Raw genomic sequence first — 12,647 nt, forward strand, 5'->3', positions numbered from 1 at the left:
TAGTAAGTTTGATTGGCTGTATTGTTCTGCCATCTGTCCTGGGTTTATTCTGGGTTATTATTACTTATTTCTTCATTTCCCATACAGAGCAGAAAAATAAAGCAAAAATGTCCATTAAAAATTCATGTTATTTAAAATTAAATGTTCATTACAGTTAAATGTTAAATTTTAAATGACATTTTGGCATTTTTTTTTCCTAGCAAGAATCTGTATATGCACACTTCATTCATAACATTTGTTACAGGTGATTTCAGTGCTGAATACTTGCTGTTTGTCACTATGGAGGAAGCAATATCTTCTCAGTTGAGAAGGTACAACTGAGATCAGCTAATGTTTCCTGAATTTAAATGCTATCTGCTGCTTTCAAACACTAAAATAAAGATCTAAATTGAGTAAGCTTGAGAATACAGCAGTAACATTAGACCACGTCTCCCTAGGAAAGAAAAGCCCTAGCTTGTTGCATGTTTGAATCCTCAGGGGGAAGGAAAGCAAGAACCGCAGGCTGAATTTTCTGGTTTGATTATGCCTCAGAATGGTTAGGAGCAAGCACTTGGAGAATTTTCCGTTATTGGACTCCAGTTTGCAGGTTGATAGCCTCTGTGACCCAACTGTGTTTCTTCTCTCAATGGCTGCTTGTGAGAATAATCTGAAGATAGGAGGCATGGCAGAGCAAGCCTTGCTATTTGTAGAGATGGCCAGGCAGAATGACCATGCATTTCCACGAATCCTCTCCACTAAGTGGAGAATTGCCAGCTGGAGGTTGACATTCACAGAGGTATCAGGAATGTGTTATTAGCATGTATAGCATAAATACTCCATCCCTGGTAGTGTTCAAGGCCAAGCTGGACAGAGCCTTGGGCAACAAACATGGTCTAGTGTGAGGCATCCCTGACCATAGCAGGGAGTTGGAACTAGATCATCTTAAGGTCCTTTTCAATCCTAACTATTCTGTGATTCTATGAAATCATAGCTGATTCCTGTCCTTTTTCACCTAACAATACACAAGTTGGCTAGATTTTTTTAGCTTCCCATTGATAGCCCAGGAGGAGTTTCCACCTGTGGAAAAATAGTGAAAAGTAGCATTACTGATGATGACAAGTCCATAAGGGGCTGTAATTGTGAAAGGCCTACTCAGCATTTAGTGGAAGTACTTAAAGGATGGTAACAGGGTGCTTCTTTTAAGCAAATGGAACAGAACTAATTTTTGATGATACATTATTCTTGGCAGAATATATGCTGCTCTGGTTTCCATGGGATGAAAGGGATGAAGAATTCTCCAAGATACCAAGAAAAGAAATGTAGAGAAAAGAAAGAATTATTTCAAACTCAGTAAAGAAGGGCTTTTAAAAAAGTCAGCTGAAGAAAGCTATAGGCGATCATAAAGTTGTACAGAAAGGCCATAGTTGATCTGTGTATAGGTGTTATTCCAGGAAGGGGCTATCCTTGCCCGAGCAACAGAGATTTGTTTGGGTAAGCTATTCTTCAAAACTTCTCTTAACGTCAGGTCATCCAACAAAAGATACTTCCCTGAAATGGCAGATGTCATTGCTTTTGATTTTCCTTAAATATTAGGCTTGATTTATGTGGTGGAACACAAATCTCATATGGAAACAACCATTGTTGTTTTTCATTTACACAAGTGTAGGACATCTGAAAATAAGACATGGGCCAACATCAGGTCATTTCAGTAAAGTGATAAACTAAACCAGTACATTTCCTGAGAACACTGGCGTGTGTTTTTTTTCCCAGCTATCCTTACCCTCAGCTGTATCAAAGAGCTCCCTAGCACCAAGTAACAAACATCTCGCACTGATCAGGGGATATATTTTCTTCCTCATCCAAATGCAAACATCTGCTCAAAAACTGGAGAAGTTCCAAGATTTTTGCCAATATGCTCTGAAAGAAAATCTCTTCCTGAGCCCAAATTAGTAATCAGTTGACTTGTATTAACATGGAGAAGAAGGCAGCTGCAATATCCAGCTCATCTTTTTTTTTCAAACTGATGGTTCTATTTTTCTCACCTCAAACAGAGTGAAAAATGAAGCATGCAAAATAAGTTTACTGTGTGCTTTGTTTTGTAATAACTATTTATCTATTTTAAAACTTAACCAGGGGATGTTTAGATTGGGTATAAGGAAGAAGTTCTTTACTGTAAGGGTGGTGAGGCACTGGAATGGGTTGCCCAGGGAAGTTGTGAATGTTCCATCCCTGGCGGTGTTCAAGGTCAGGTTGGACAGAGTGACAATGTGAGGTGTCCCTGCCTATATCAGGGGGGTTGGAACTAGATGATCTTATGGTCCTTTTCAGCCCTAACTATTCTATGATTCTATGATTTTTACAGTTCTTCCCATTCTGCTTCCCTACTCTAATTCCATGGCTATACCCAAAAGTGTTTTGATAAGTTGACAGGCCCAAGGTGGGAAATGTTGAGGAATTCACTTATATGACATCACTGCTTCCATCAGAGCATTCTGCCATATCATTGCTTTGTTTTGAGCAGAGCACACTGCTCCTTTTTGAGAGTATCTGCTGTCCCGAATGCCCTCAGGAAGCCAGCAGGGGCTGGACAACAGCAGCTTCTCACAGGTGCTATGGAGCATGCTGGCTGGCAGAGAACTGCAGGTCCTTAGAGGAGTGGGACACAGCTAACCAGTCGAAGGGCAGCACCTGGCTGGTGTAACAGGGAAAGCTATATGGATCATTCCCTGACAGTTACAATATGGATCTGTCCACTCGTGGCGGAAGTAACATGTCCCTGTTTTCCTCTCCAGTAAACAGCTTTTCAGACAGTGACTCTTCTTCCTCATCTACTGTTTTAAATCCTAAATGATGGGTGGATTTACTTTCTGGCTCCAGAGCCAATCACTGTGCCAAAGAATTTAGGAAGTGTACAGGTGATGTTTAGGGAAGCCAGGCAACAAATGGTAACAAAATCTTAAGCAAATATGTGGCAACTGTCTTTACTGCCTTACTTGAGCCCTGAAGCTTGACCCCCTTTCATTCCAGAAAATGGAAGAATCCAGGTGACCTCAATGGAAAAGAACTGAGCCCCTTTTGCCCATAATAACAAAGGATATTGTGTGTGCTCTTACCTGAGCTACATACTAACATTGATATTTCTCTGATTCTGCTACTCAGCACAGGTCACGTGAAAAACACATTCTTACTTCCTTTTGTGAGGAACAAACATACACAATCACACCTTTTAATCAAGATTGTGAAATGAGGGCAGGCATTTACATCTGCAGGAAATTTTAGTAGCTGATGGTTTAAGATGTTCACAATACACTCCCATATGTGGATGTTAATTTTCCTTTCCAACTCAGGACACAAAAGTGGGAGTCATCCAGCCAAATATGTCAAATGAGAATCTTTGTATAAGTAGGTCTTTCCCTAAAAATGTCTCTTGACTGTAAGAGGAGCCCAGATCTGTTGTGATGTCAGTGAAATGAATTCCACTGCTGCAGAAATGGGGTAATTACATGCCTGTAGTTACCATTCATGAATTGCAGTGTTCCCTTGAAAACCTGAGGAGAATTTAGACATATGTCACTGAAACTCCACACCAAACAGGAGGAATCCTTATTTTAATTTTTTTCTAGTGTGGATTTTTTTCTTCTCTATGGAATCTGCTTATCCAAACCTAGTACAGATTATTAATCTCTAGTGCAAATGAAAAGTCACTGCGAATAGCACCAAAGACTAATTTCATATCCCAAGCCTCTCAACCATCCTCTCTTTCCCCCAGATAATAAATGTGACATTTGCTCCAAACTAAGGAGGGATTTGGGGTGGAAGGCTATTGTCAAAATATGGGCAGAATCTGACTGAATATAGTTTAACTGCAGTTAAAACACAGAACACAGAGGATTTAGAAAACTGGGCAAACATTGGTTAGATTGGCTTTCTTACTAGTGACAAAGTGTCTTTTGCACAACAGGATTCTTCTCTGACAGTGGCATTTAAAACAAGTCTTTTGGCAGTCCATTCAGGCCTAATGATTAATGTTACATGACCATCAGTGACAGTTCAAACTTTAAAGGGCTGTAGGCTCAGATGTGGGAGCTGAACAATGCTTTTTGAGTTGCAGAAATGTCACTGGAGGAAGAAAATACCTGGCTGGTAACTGCTGGAACTGATCATCCATTGCTTTAGCAACAGGCAGTTGTGCTCAGAAGTTATGTGCCATTTTCAAAATTTCCTGCAACTTATTTGAAACTGCTACCAGGTATCCACATAAACTCTGTGTTTAACACTCATATGTGAGCCTTCAATGTAGGTGGGAACTTCTGCTGTCATTTATAAAAGGCTAGCCAGATTCCTCACCTGCAAGTAACGCAGGTAATGTTGGTGACACTCTAGCCAGGCCACCTCTGCACTGGCAAGTATCCTGGCTCAGCCACGGAATCACCAATGTTCCAGGAAACTGAACGGGTTTAAATTAATCTGAGGAAGAGGACTGGAATTCAGCACAGCCTAAGACTTGACACCTCCTGAGGGCAGTTTTTACATGGGGGGTGGTGCACGGGTAACAGGCGTAGATGACAATATTTTCTTAAAAGCATAACCTAGCTAACAGTGATAACTTTGCTGTGGCAGTGGCTACTAACAGAACCATCAAGAAGGCACACAGATACAAGTTAAATGGACAAAGAGTGTGGCATATTATACACCATGCAAAACATTGCAAAAATGCACATTTTAGTTGAGAGAAAAGATTTTTTAAATATCTCGTAAAGCAGATATTACTCTTATTTGCTCTGTAGTTTGCCACTTACAAAGCAAACAGGGACAAACCTGCCAAGTGAAAGAGGGAGACAGCACCAGAACTCTGTCTGTGTGGGACTTTTTCCCTCAGTTTCTGGACCACCAGGTCATGTCATGTCAGTATATTGTCACCTACAGACTAGATGAGTTCAAGTTTTGGTGTATTCTTTTCTGTTAACAGATTTGAAGACCAACATTTGCCATAAACTTACAGTGAATTTTGTCCCCCCACAGAAAAGACCAGCCCAAATTGTGAAGGTGCTATAGTGTGATCTTTAGGGCCAAAAAAGAAAAACCCACATCAATCCCTGCCCAAGCTTCAGCTTGTCTGCACATGCTTGTCTGCGGTCTGCAGCCTGTCCTGCAGGTGCTGCCTGCAGTACAGAGGGATGACAGCTCATGAAATGGTAGCTTCATACAGCCTTGGATAGGTCCTTTTTAGCAGATGAAACTGGGACGCTGGGATTTCAGTACAGTTTCTCAACCAAAACAATGAAGGACTTCATACAGCCATGCCCTAGTTTAGTTGTTTCTTTTGGGATGCGTTCTTTGGTAGTGTTTTCATTTGAAATCTCTGTCTTCCCAAACACATATAGCTTATCACATGAAGAATTACAGGAGAAAAGAGACCAAGACTCTCAGGCAGTTCAAGTGGCTGAGACCGCAACCAAAATGGCAGCTCGAGCCAGGCAGTTTGTCAGCCCTTTGTGCACCTTTCAAGGCTCCTCCATGAAGCAGTCACAACTATCGCAGCTAGTCCTGCACAGAGCTGCTCCTCACTCTGCATACTGGTAGCTTCTGCCTAGCACAGGGGTCTGACACAGCTGAGAAGATGTCACCATAAGGATACTGCTGGAGGAAGAACAGCACATGCTGGAAGCCGGTGGGGTTTGCTGCTGTGCCTACATACGGGCTGTGTGTCTGTAGCTTGACCAGAAAGACACACAGTAGCTGGTGTAGCAGACCAGGGCTCACCACGGCAGCTTTGTAAATACTGAGAGAGCATGAGCCAGGGGAAGTGTTGGCTCTGGGCTCCTTCAGTGCTGTTTGAGTGAGGGGAGCACTCATATCTGTGGGGCCTGAGATGCCTGAACTTAGTGTTATTTTGGGGATCTCTGCCAGTGCTCTTCTGTCGTGCTTCACACCCAGATGTGATTGTAGGGCAGCAGAGGGCTGACTTCTGTGGAGAAGCATGGCAATGTGTTATTTGGTTGACATACTAGAGGCAAGAACAGCACCTGCCTATGAATTAATTCAGCTTATCATCATGGCTAGTATTTACGTGTGTTGCTGCAGGTAGCAGCATCTTGTGTAGTATCAGGGAGCGTAAGCATGAAACTCTGAGTGGACAGATGACACTGGTGCCACCAGCTTCCTCTGAGGGGTACAGGAGAGCAGAGGAAACCAGGGATGTGGCTCTGCACTCACAGCCGTGCATCACATACTGCACGGAGGACTGCTGTGCTGAGAAGTGATGTCTGTCCATTCCCAGGCTTTGTGCTCAGATTCTCCGGTGTTTGATGTTTTATTTCTGAGTGGTGCAAACGAGCAAATGTGCCAAGATACTTCCATCTGGCCTCTTGCTTCTTGCCGGAACAGGGCAGGGACTGTGCCCCCCTCACCGAGTCTCCACGTCTCGAGGTGAGCAGAGGCGCGTGCCGGAGCCGCTGCCGGGAAAGCAGCGCACACCCACCGCCTGCTGTGCTGTTCCTGCAGGGCATCTCCGAGCTCCGCACGACACTCAGCTCCGGCCCGGCCACGCCACCGGTAAAACGGGATGGCCCGAGAGTGAGCCCCGTTCTGTTGGTGCGCCTGCGCACTACCTGCGTGTCTGTGGCCGTGACGAGAGCCCGCCCCCCCTCACCCGCTCGGCCCGGGGGCGTCTCGGCGGTGTCACGGTGATGTTGGAGGCGGGCGGGGGCGCCGCGGCGCCCGGCACTCTCTGCCGGCGGTCCGGGGACTTTCCCCTAGGCGGGCCGGGGCCCGTGAGGAACAAGCGTCCTCCGTGCGTGGCCTAGCGAGCAGGTCTTCAGGACATCCCAGTCCTACATTTGCGCAGTCGCCGCCTTATATGACCCAGAGACAGGAAAAACACCTAGGTTAGCGCGAGGGCTGTTTGCCGCCCTGCTTATGTCTGTGCCGGTCTCCCAGTGCGGTGCTCAGGCAGACAGACTGCCCGGCCGCCCTGGGCGCGCAGCGTTGCCCCGTGCCCGCGGTCCCGGTGCCGCTGAGCGACCGCCCCGCCCCGCCCGGGAATATATTAAGCAAAACAAAGGCCGCGGCCCCGCCCCGAGGCGGGCAGCGCGAGCGGCTGCCGGGTGCCTGCAGCGCCTGCGCAGGTGAGTAGCCGCGCTGGGGAGGAGGGACTCCAGCGCCGCCTTGTGGCCCGGGATCCGCACCACCCCATTGTCCTGCCGCTGGGAAATACGGGCGACAGCCGACGGCCCCCACCCCGGTATCGACAGCGTGCCTCAGCTGTGCCCGAGGAGCAAACGGGAGTCAGCTGTCGTGCCTGCAGCTTCCTACACCCCCGCAGAGAAAACAGGGTCGTTTTTTCTTTCGGTTGCATGGTTTCATTTGTCCCTAAGACAACTCCGCACTCACACGTTAGTGCATTTGTTCTAGCCGCTCCTCCTCAGCAAGGTCTGACAATTGCTGCTAGAGGCCAGCACAGCACCTGCAGGAAGACCTAGAGGTTTTAGAACTGACCAGAATGCACAAACACCTCTTGCCACGGAAAGTTCTTCAAAATTCTTTCACTCTTCCTCTAGAGTTAATGAAGTGTTAATAATTCCTTAAATGCTTATTTACTTGTATGTCAGAATTTGCTTGTTGGGCTACCTTCCATGCAGAATGTGAAATAAAAAGAGCACACTTCAAGTTTCAGTTTCTATTATGAGTAGCTACAGACTCATCCTTTAATGAATCACAACCAAACATCAAAGAGGAATAACATTCAAAATTCTTTAAAAAAGGTAAGCTCAAGTCAGGACTTTATAAAAAAGCATCTAGCACCCCAGCCTCTCAGAACAGTTACCCTGCACCCCCACAAGCTCTGTAAATGCTGTGCACTTCATTTTACAGACAGCAAACACAAGTTTTCACATTGCAACATGTGCTGCAGTTCTCAGCTAGAGACTTTGCAATGCCCAAACCAACTGCTAGAAAAGCTGCTGCCTACTTCAGAAGGCACAGGATGCAATTCCTGCCCCCCAAAAACGCTCACTCTGTATCTTCACCTGAACACTGAGGATATGAAAAGAGAGATTGTGCTTTCTGGCATGAATACCACAACTCCCAGACACAGCACAGAACTTGCTCTGCACCAGGAGCACAGGCCAAACCTCATGCGGCATTGGGGCTTAACACAATTCAACAAGTTGTTTTCCGAATGTCAGGTCCTGCTCCAGAAACACTGAGGAGGAATGCCCAAGAAACCTCAGGAGAGCGCAGAAGCGCAGGGGTCAGAGGGAGGAAGTTGTGAACAGGCCGTTGGGAAGCACATGCGCCTTGCAGACTTCAGGTGCTACGAGCTGGACAGCCATCACTGTTCAGAATCGTGTAGGGTACAGTGTAACAATGCTGCTGTGGTTCAGTCCCAGAATCACAGAAGAAATCAAAGTCTTCCAGTGGACACATCTAATACAGAGACCCCAGGAATTTATATTCACTCCTGCAGTAGCCAATCAACGGATCTGTCAGTCAAGTGTAAGGTCACCACTAAATAATGCTAACTACTGTCATCAGACAAGATCACGTCAAAATAGCACTGAAGACATTATGGTTTTACAATTACATGTCATTATCTGATATATCAAAACATGCAGTTTGTGCAGGTATTTCAGTAACATTGAAAATAAATGATAATCACCTGCTTTCTTTGCTCCAAACCACTCCGTACACGGTGTAAAACACAAAGCAAAGGGAGGGCTCAGTTAGTGTGAACGCTTCACAATGCACTGTCTCTAGCAGACAGCAGCATCTTCATTTTGCTTTTCTTGGCATCACAAAAGTAGAAATAGGTATTCTATAGGTCCACCATCAGTTTTACAATATTGCAGCCATGAGTCCAAAGAAAACAAGTCATCCTTGTGGGATTACACCTTGAGGCCACTCAAAGTAAAGCTTTTATTCAGGTGTTGCAAAGTTATTGAAATGGCTGGAATATTCAATAGCCACAACCAAAGTACTATAAAAGAACATCCCAGAGGTTTTAGTAGCAGTCAAAATATGCTTGGTATAGAAATCCATGTTTATTTCGAGAAAAATCAGCAAGTCCTATTTCACAATATAAACTTGCTTACAGAGTTCTGGTGGCTGATGTAGCTCAGACTTGACTGCCAATTGGTAATTTGCCAGTGCAATGTTAAATGGGATTAGGGTGTCATTTATATTGTGAGCATTACAAAAACATCCCATAAAAATAAGCGAACCAACTATTTTCTCTCCTAGTATGCACAACAGTGAACGTTATGAACAAGAAGCCTGAAACAGAGGAGTTCAACTTTTTGACTGAAGTTTTTTAACAACTTTCAAGTATTATGGTCCCTATATACACACTCCTACATGGCTAAAAAAGACGTGACAGACAATTGAGCACACTGCCATCAAATCGTAAGAATTACAAAACTGTCAGGTTTTAAACAGCAAATTGTACCTTAATCATTTAATTAAAAATAGAAGAATTAGGTAGACTATTTTGCAAACAAACCAGCACACTGGTGTGCTATATATTAAGGCATACCTTTAAATGCGCACCTGTCATCTCCAACAAGTTTTATACAATTGCTACTAAGTGAGAGGACTATCATTGTCTTGCAAAACTGAGAAAGAAATACAAAATATCTGGAAGCCTACATTTTCAAAGTACAAAATTAACCTTCAGTCCTTGTGTTGAAATATCATACACAGTACAAACGGAGAAGCTCCCTACAAGATCTCACGAGGATTTCTTAAAGCTGGAGGTAAATTTGAAGGTTTTGATTCTTCATCCAGAAGTACCAAATCTTCAATTTCACTACCTTTGTATTTTCTTTTACAGATCTTCACAATAACTCTTTTCTTGAGGAACAGCTTCAAAGCTTCTCTTGAAGCAACCGCTTTGGCATTTTCCATACTTTTACCACAGCCAGTACCCAAGTAGACAGACTTGCACCTCAGTTCACAAACTATGTTTTCCAGAGAGCTTTTATTTTGAGGCAAGTCTGCAAGTTCCTTCAGGGGAACAAAAGCAACGTCTAAAGTAGCTTTTACAGACTGAATAGATGAGTTTAGAAGTTCCACGTGATTTACGTTGGGACTGAAGCCTCCAACAGCAACCAGTTTCCAGGCTACAGCTTTGTACAGTCTGTTGAAAAAAGGTTGTCTTTCCTTCACATCCTCACTGGTCAATGGTTTGCGCAAAGCCTTAGCAAGGCTTTCGCCTGCCTGCGAGCCACTCTTGGAGGCAAGCTGTGGGGAACCGGTCTGTGTGCCACCCTTAGAAGCCAGCAGGGAAGCGCCTGCCTGAGCTCCACCCCGGGAGGCCAGTGACGAGGGACCCTGCTGAGCCCCGCTCCGAGCAGCCAGCAGTGAAGCAGCCACCTGAGCGCTGCTCTTGGAAGTCAGCAGTGAAGATCCCTGCTGAGAGCCACTCCGAGCGGCCAGCAACGAGGCAGCCACTTCGGCACTGCTCTTGGAGGCCAGGAGCGAAGAGCCTACCTTTGTGCCCTTGGAGGCCAGCAGCAGTGAGGTGCCTACCTGAGTGCCACTCTTGGGGGCCAGCAGCAGCGAGGTGCCTACCTGAGTGCTGCTCTTGGACACTGATGTTGCAGTGCTTGCTTGAGTTTTGGAAGACAGCAATGTAGCACTTGTTTGTGAGGTGCTCTTGGCAGCCAGTGGCACTACTGCTGCGACCTGTGGGGTGCTCTTGGTGGTCAGTGGCACCGCTGCTGCCTGTGGGGTGCTCTTGGCAGCCGGGAGCACTGCTGCTGGCATCGCTGCTGCCTGTGGGGTGCTCTTGGCAGCCGGGAGCACTGCTGCTGGCACCGCTGCTGCCTGCGGGGTGCTACTGGCAGCTGCTGGCACGGCTGCCAGCACCACCTCTGCCTGCAGCGTGTTCTTGGCAGGCGGTGGCACCACTGCTGGCACCGCCTCTGCCTGCGGGGAGCCCTTGGCAGACGCTGGCACTACACTTACTGGAGTTTGCTTTTCAGGCAGTGGCACATCTTCACACTTGTTTTCCTTAGGCAGATTTGAGCAAGGCTTCTCTCCTGACTCTTTTTCTGATGAAGGTGGGCTTTGCTCAGTAGTATTTTCAGCATTAGCAGGTTTTTCTTCTGTTTTTACATCTGATGCTGTGACTGTTTCTTTATTTGAACTGCAAGTTGACTGGGAGATTTCTGGATCTTTGTTAGTATCTTTTTCCCGCTCTTTAGGCAGTGTGCTCTCTGTTTCTTTCGGGGATTCTGCCTTGGTTGTTTTCACATCCTTTCCGGTATCCTCAGAATCTCTGCTTTTCTCAACAGCTCGCTTCTTGGAGGGAAGCTCTATCCCTTCTGCAAAACAAGTAAAGTACGTTACGCTCTTCAATTTCTGCACTATAAGACATCTAGAGACAATTTATCTATTTTCTAAAAACTTGTAGGAATAATCTTTGTGAATTTAAAATGTACCTATCACAAATAAACTCTGAACTGCGTTTTCAAGTTTTAACCTAATATTTCAGAATATTTTAGTGTTAAAAAACAAAACCAAAAACACAAAGCCAAAAAAACAAGTCAGGTGCAAGATTCCATGTTTTGTTTTGGGACTGGCAGGCAAGTATGTATTTCTGTTCTTAAAGTCCAAACCAAAAAAATGATCAAAGTACATTAAACAAACTATCTGACCTAAACAACAACAGGTATTTTGCATACTAATATAACAAACATCTTTAGAATAGCTTTACTTTAAAATGCACTTTAAGAATTTCCTTAAGAAACTAGGTTTTGGGCAAAGCTGCGATGTCCGACTACTGCTAAAGGCAAAGTAACACGAATGTATTTAAGCCAGTGTACAACAGTCTAGATGGCATTACAGGAGTAATCAGCTTAAAGCATACCAGTACAGAGAAATTCAAACCAAGAGCTCTCTGTGCCTAAAGGAATATAAATGCATTACATCTATTTTACATACAGGTACTGTATGAAGCAAAAACAGCACAGAGAGGAGCGCAACTATTAACGAGGAGCTTAAACAGTAAATTATTACGACTTCTCTCTAGGCCCGAGGTAAACCGAGAACATTCAAAAACAAGCATTTTCTATACTCCTATGTATTGTCACAGCTATGATCTGCTAACCATTGCTACTTGATATGCCTCTTTTCTTCACCTTGGCAACCAGTTCATCTCTCGTGGTGCGGACAGGCGCGCCGGTCACTTGGATGCCTTCGGCCATTTCCAGCGCCTTCTCCATGACCTGCGGCGGGTACCTAGAAGGGCGACAAGGGGAAAGGAGAAGAAGGGAGAGGTGAAGCGCGGCCGCCTCCCGCCCTGCCCCGCCCGCGGGGCCCGCCGCCCGGCCGCACTCACCGGCAGCCCAGGAAGACGTGGTTGGCCCACACCATAGAGAGGGACACCAGGCGCTGGATCTGGGCGCTGCCCGCCGCCGGCAGCTCCCCGACGTTGCGCAGCAGGAACTCGCGGCGGTGCCGCCAGTGGTGCTCGGGCTCGCAGGCCCCGCGCAACGCCTCGGCCCAGGCCACCTCCTCCGCCGTCCGCCCTAGCGGCTCGGCCGCGGCCTTCACCGCCGCCATGGCCGCCGGGCTCCGCGCGCGGAGGCCTTCCTCGGCCCCCCCAGCCCGCAGCGGGAACCGCCTCCCCGCTCCTTCCGGCCGCGCGGGATGACCTCAGAGCCGGC

The 12,647-nt window shown here is 46.2% G+C and overlaps 1 protein-coding gene across 1 annotated transcript; it reads right to left on the minus strand.

Annotated features, from left to right (window-relative positions):
• Nucleotides 1-7,654: 7,654 nt before the first annotated feature.
• Nucleotides 7,655-12,607, minus strand: CDKN2AIP (CDKN2A interacting protein). Its single transcript, XM_061474475.1, has 3 exons — nt 12,320-12,607; nt 12,089-12,219; nt 7,655-11,303 (listed from the first exon to the last, which is right to left on the minus strand). Exons 1-3 carry the CDS (start codon nt 12,541-12,543, stop codon nt 9,697-9,699), a joined length of 1,962 nt encoding a protein of 653 aa, XP_061330459.1. The 5' UTR covers nt 12,544-12,607; the 3' UTR covers nt 7,655-9,696.
• Nucleotides 12,608-12,647: the final 40 nt, after the last annotated feature.

This window comes from Pezoporus flaviventris, unplaced genomic scaffold (assembly GCF_033815535.1).
Source record: "Pezoporus flaviventris isolate CSIRO_AGI_PZ_B2104156 unplaced genomic scaffold, CSIRO_AGI_Pfla_v1 ptg000002l, whole genome shotgun sequence".
Classification (NCBI taxonomy): Eukaryota; Metazoa; Chordata; class Aves; order Psittaciformes; family Psittacidae; genus Pezoporus; species Pezoporus flaviventris.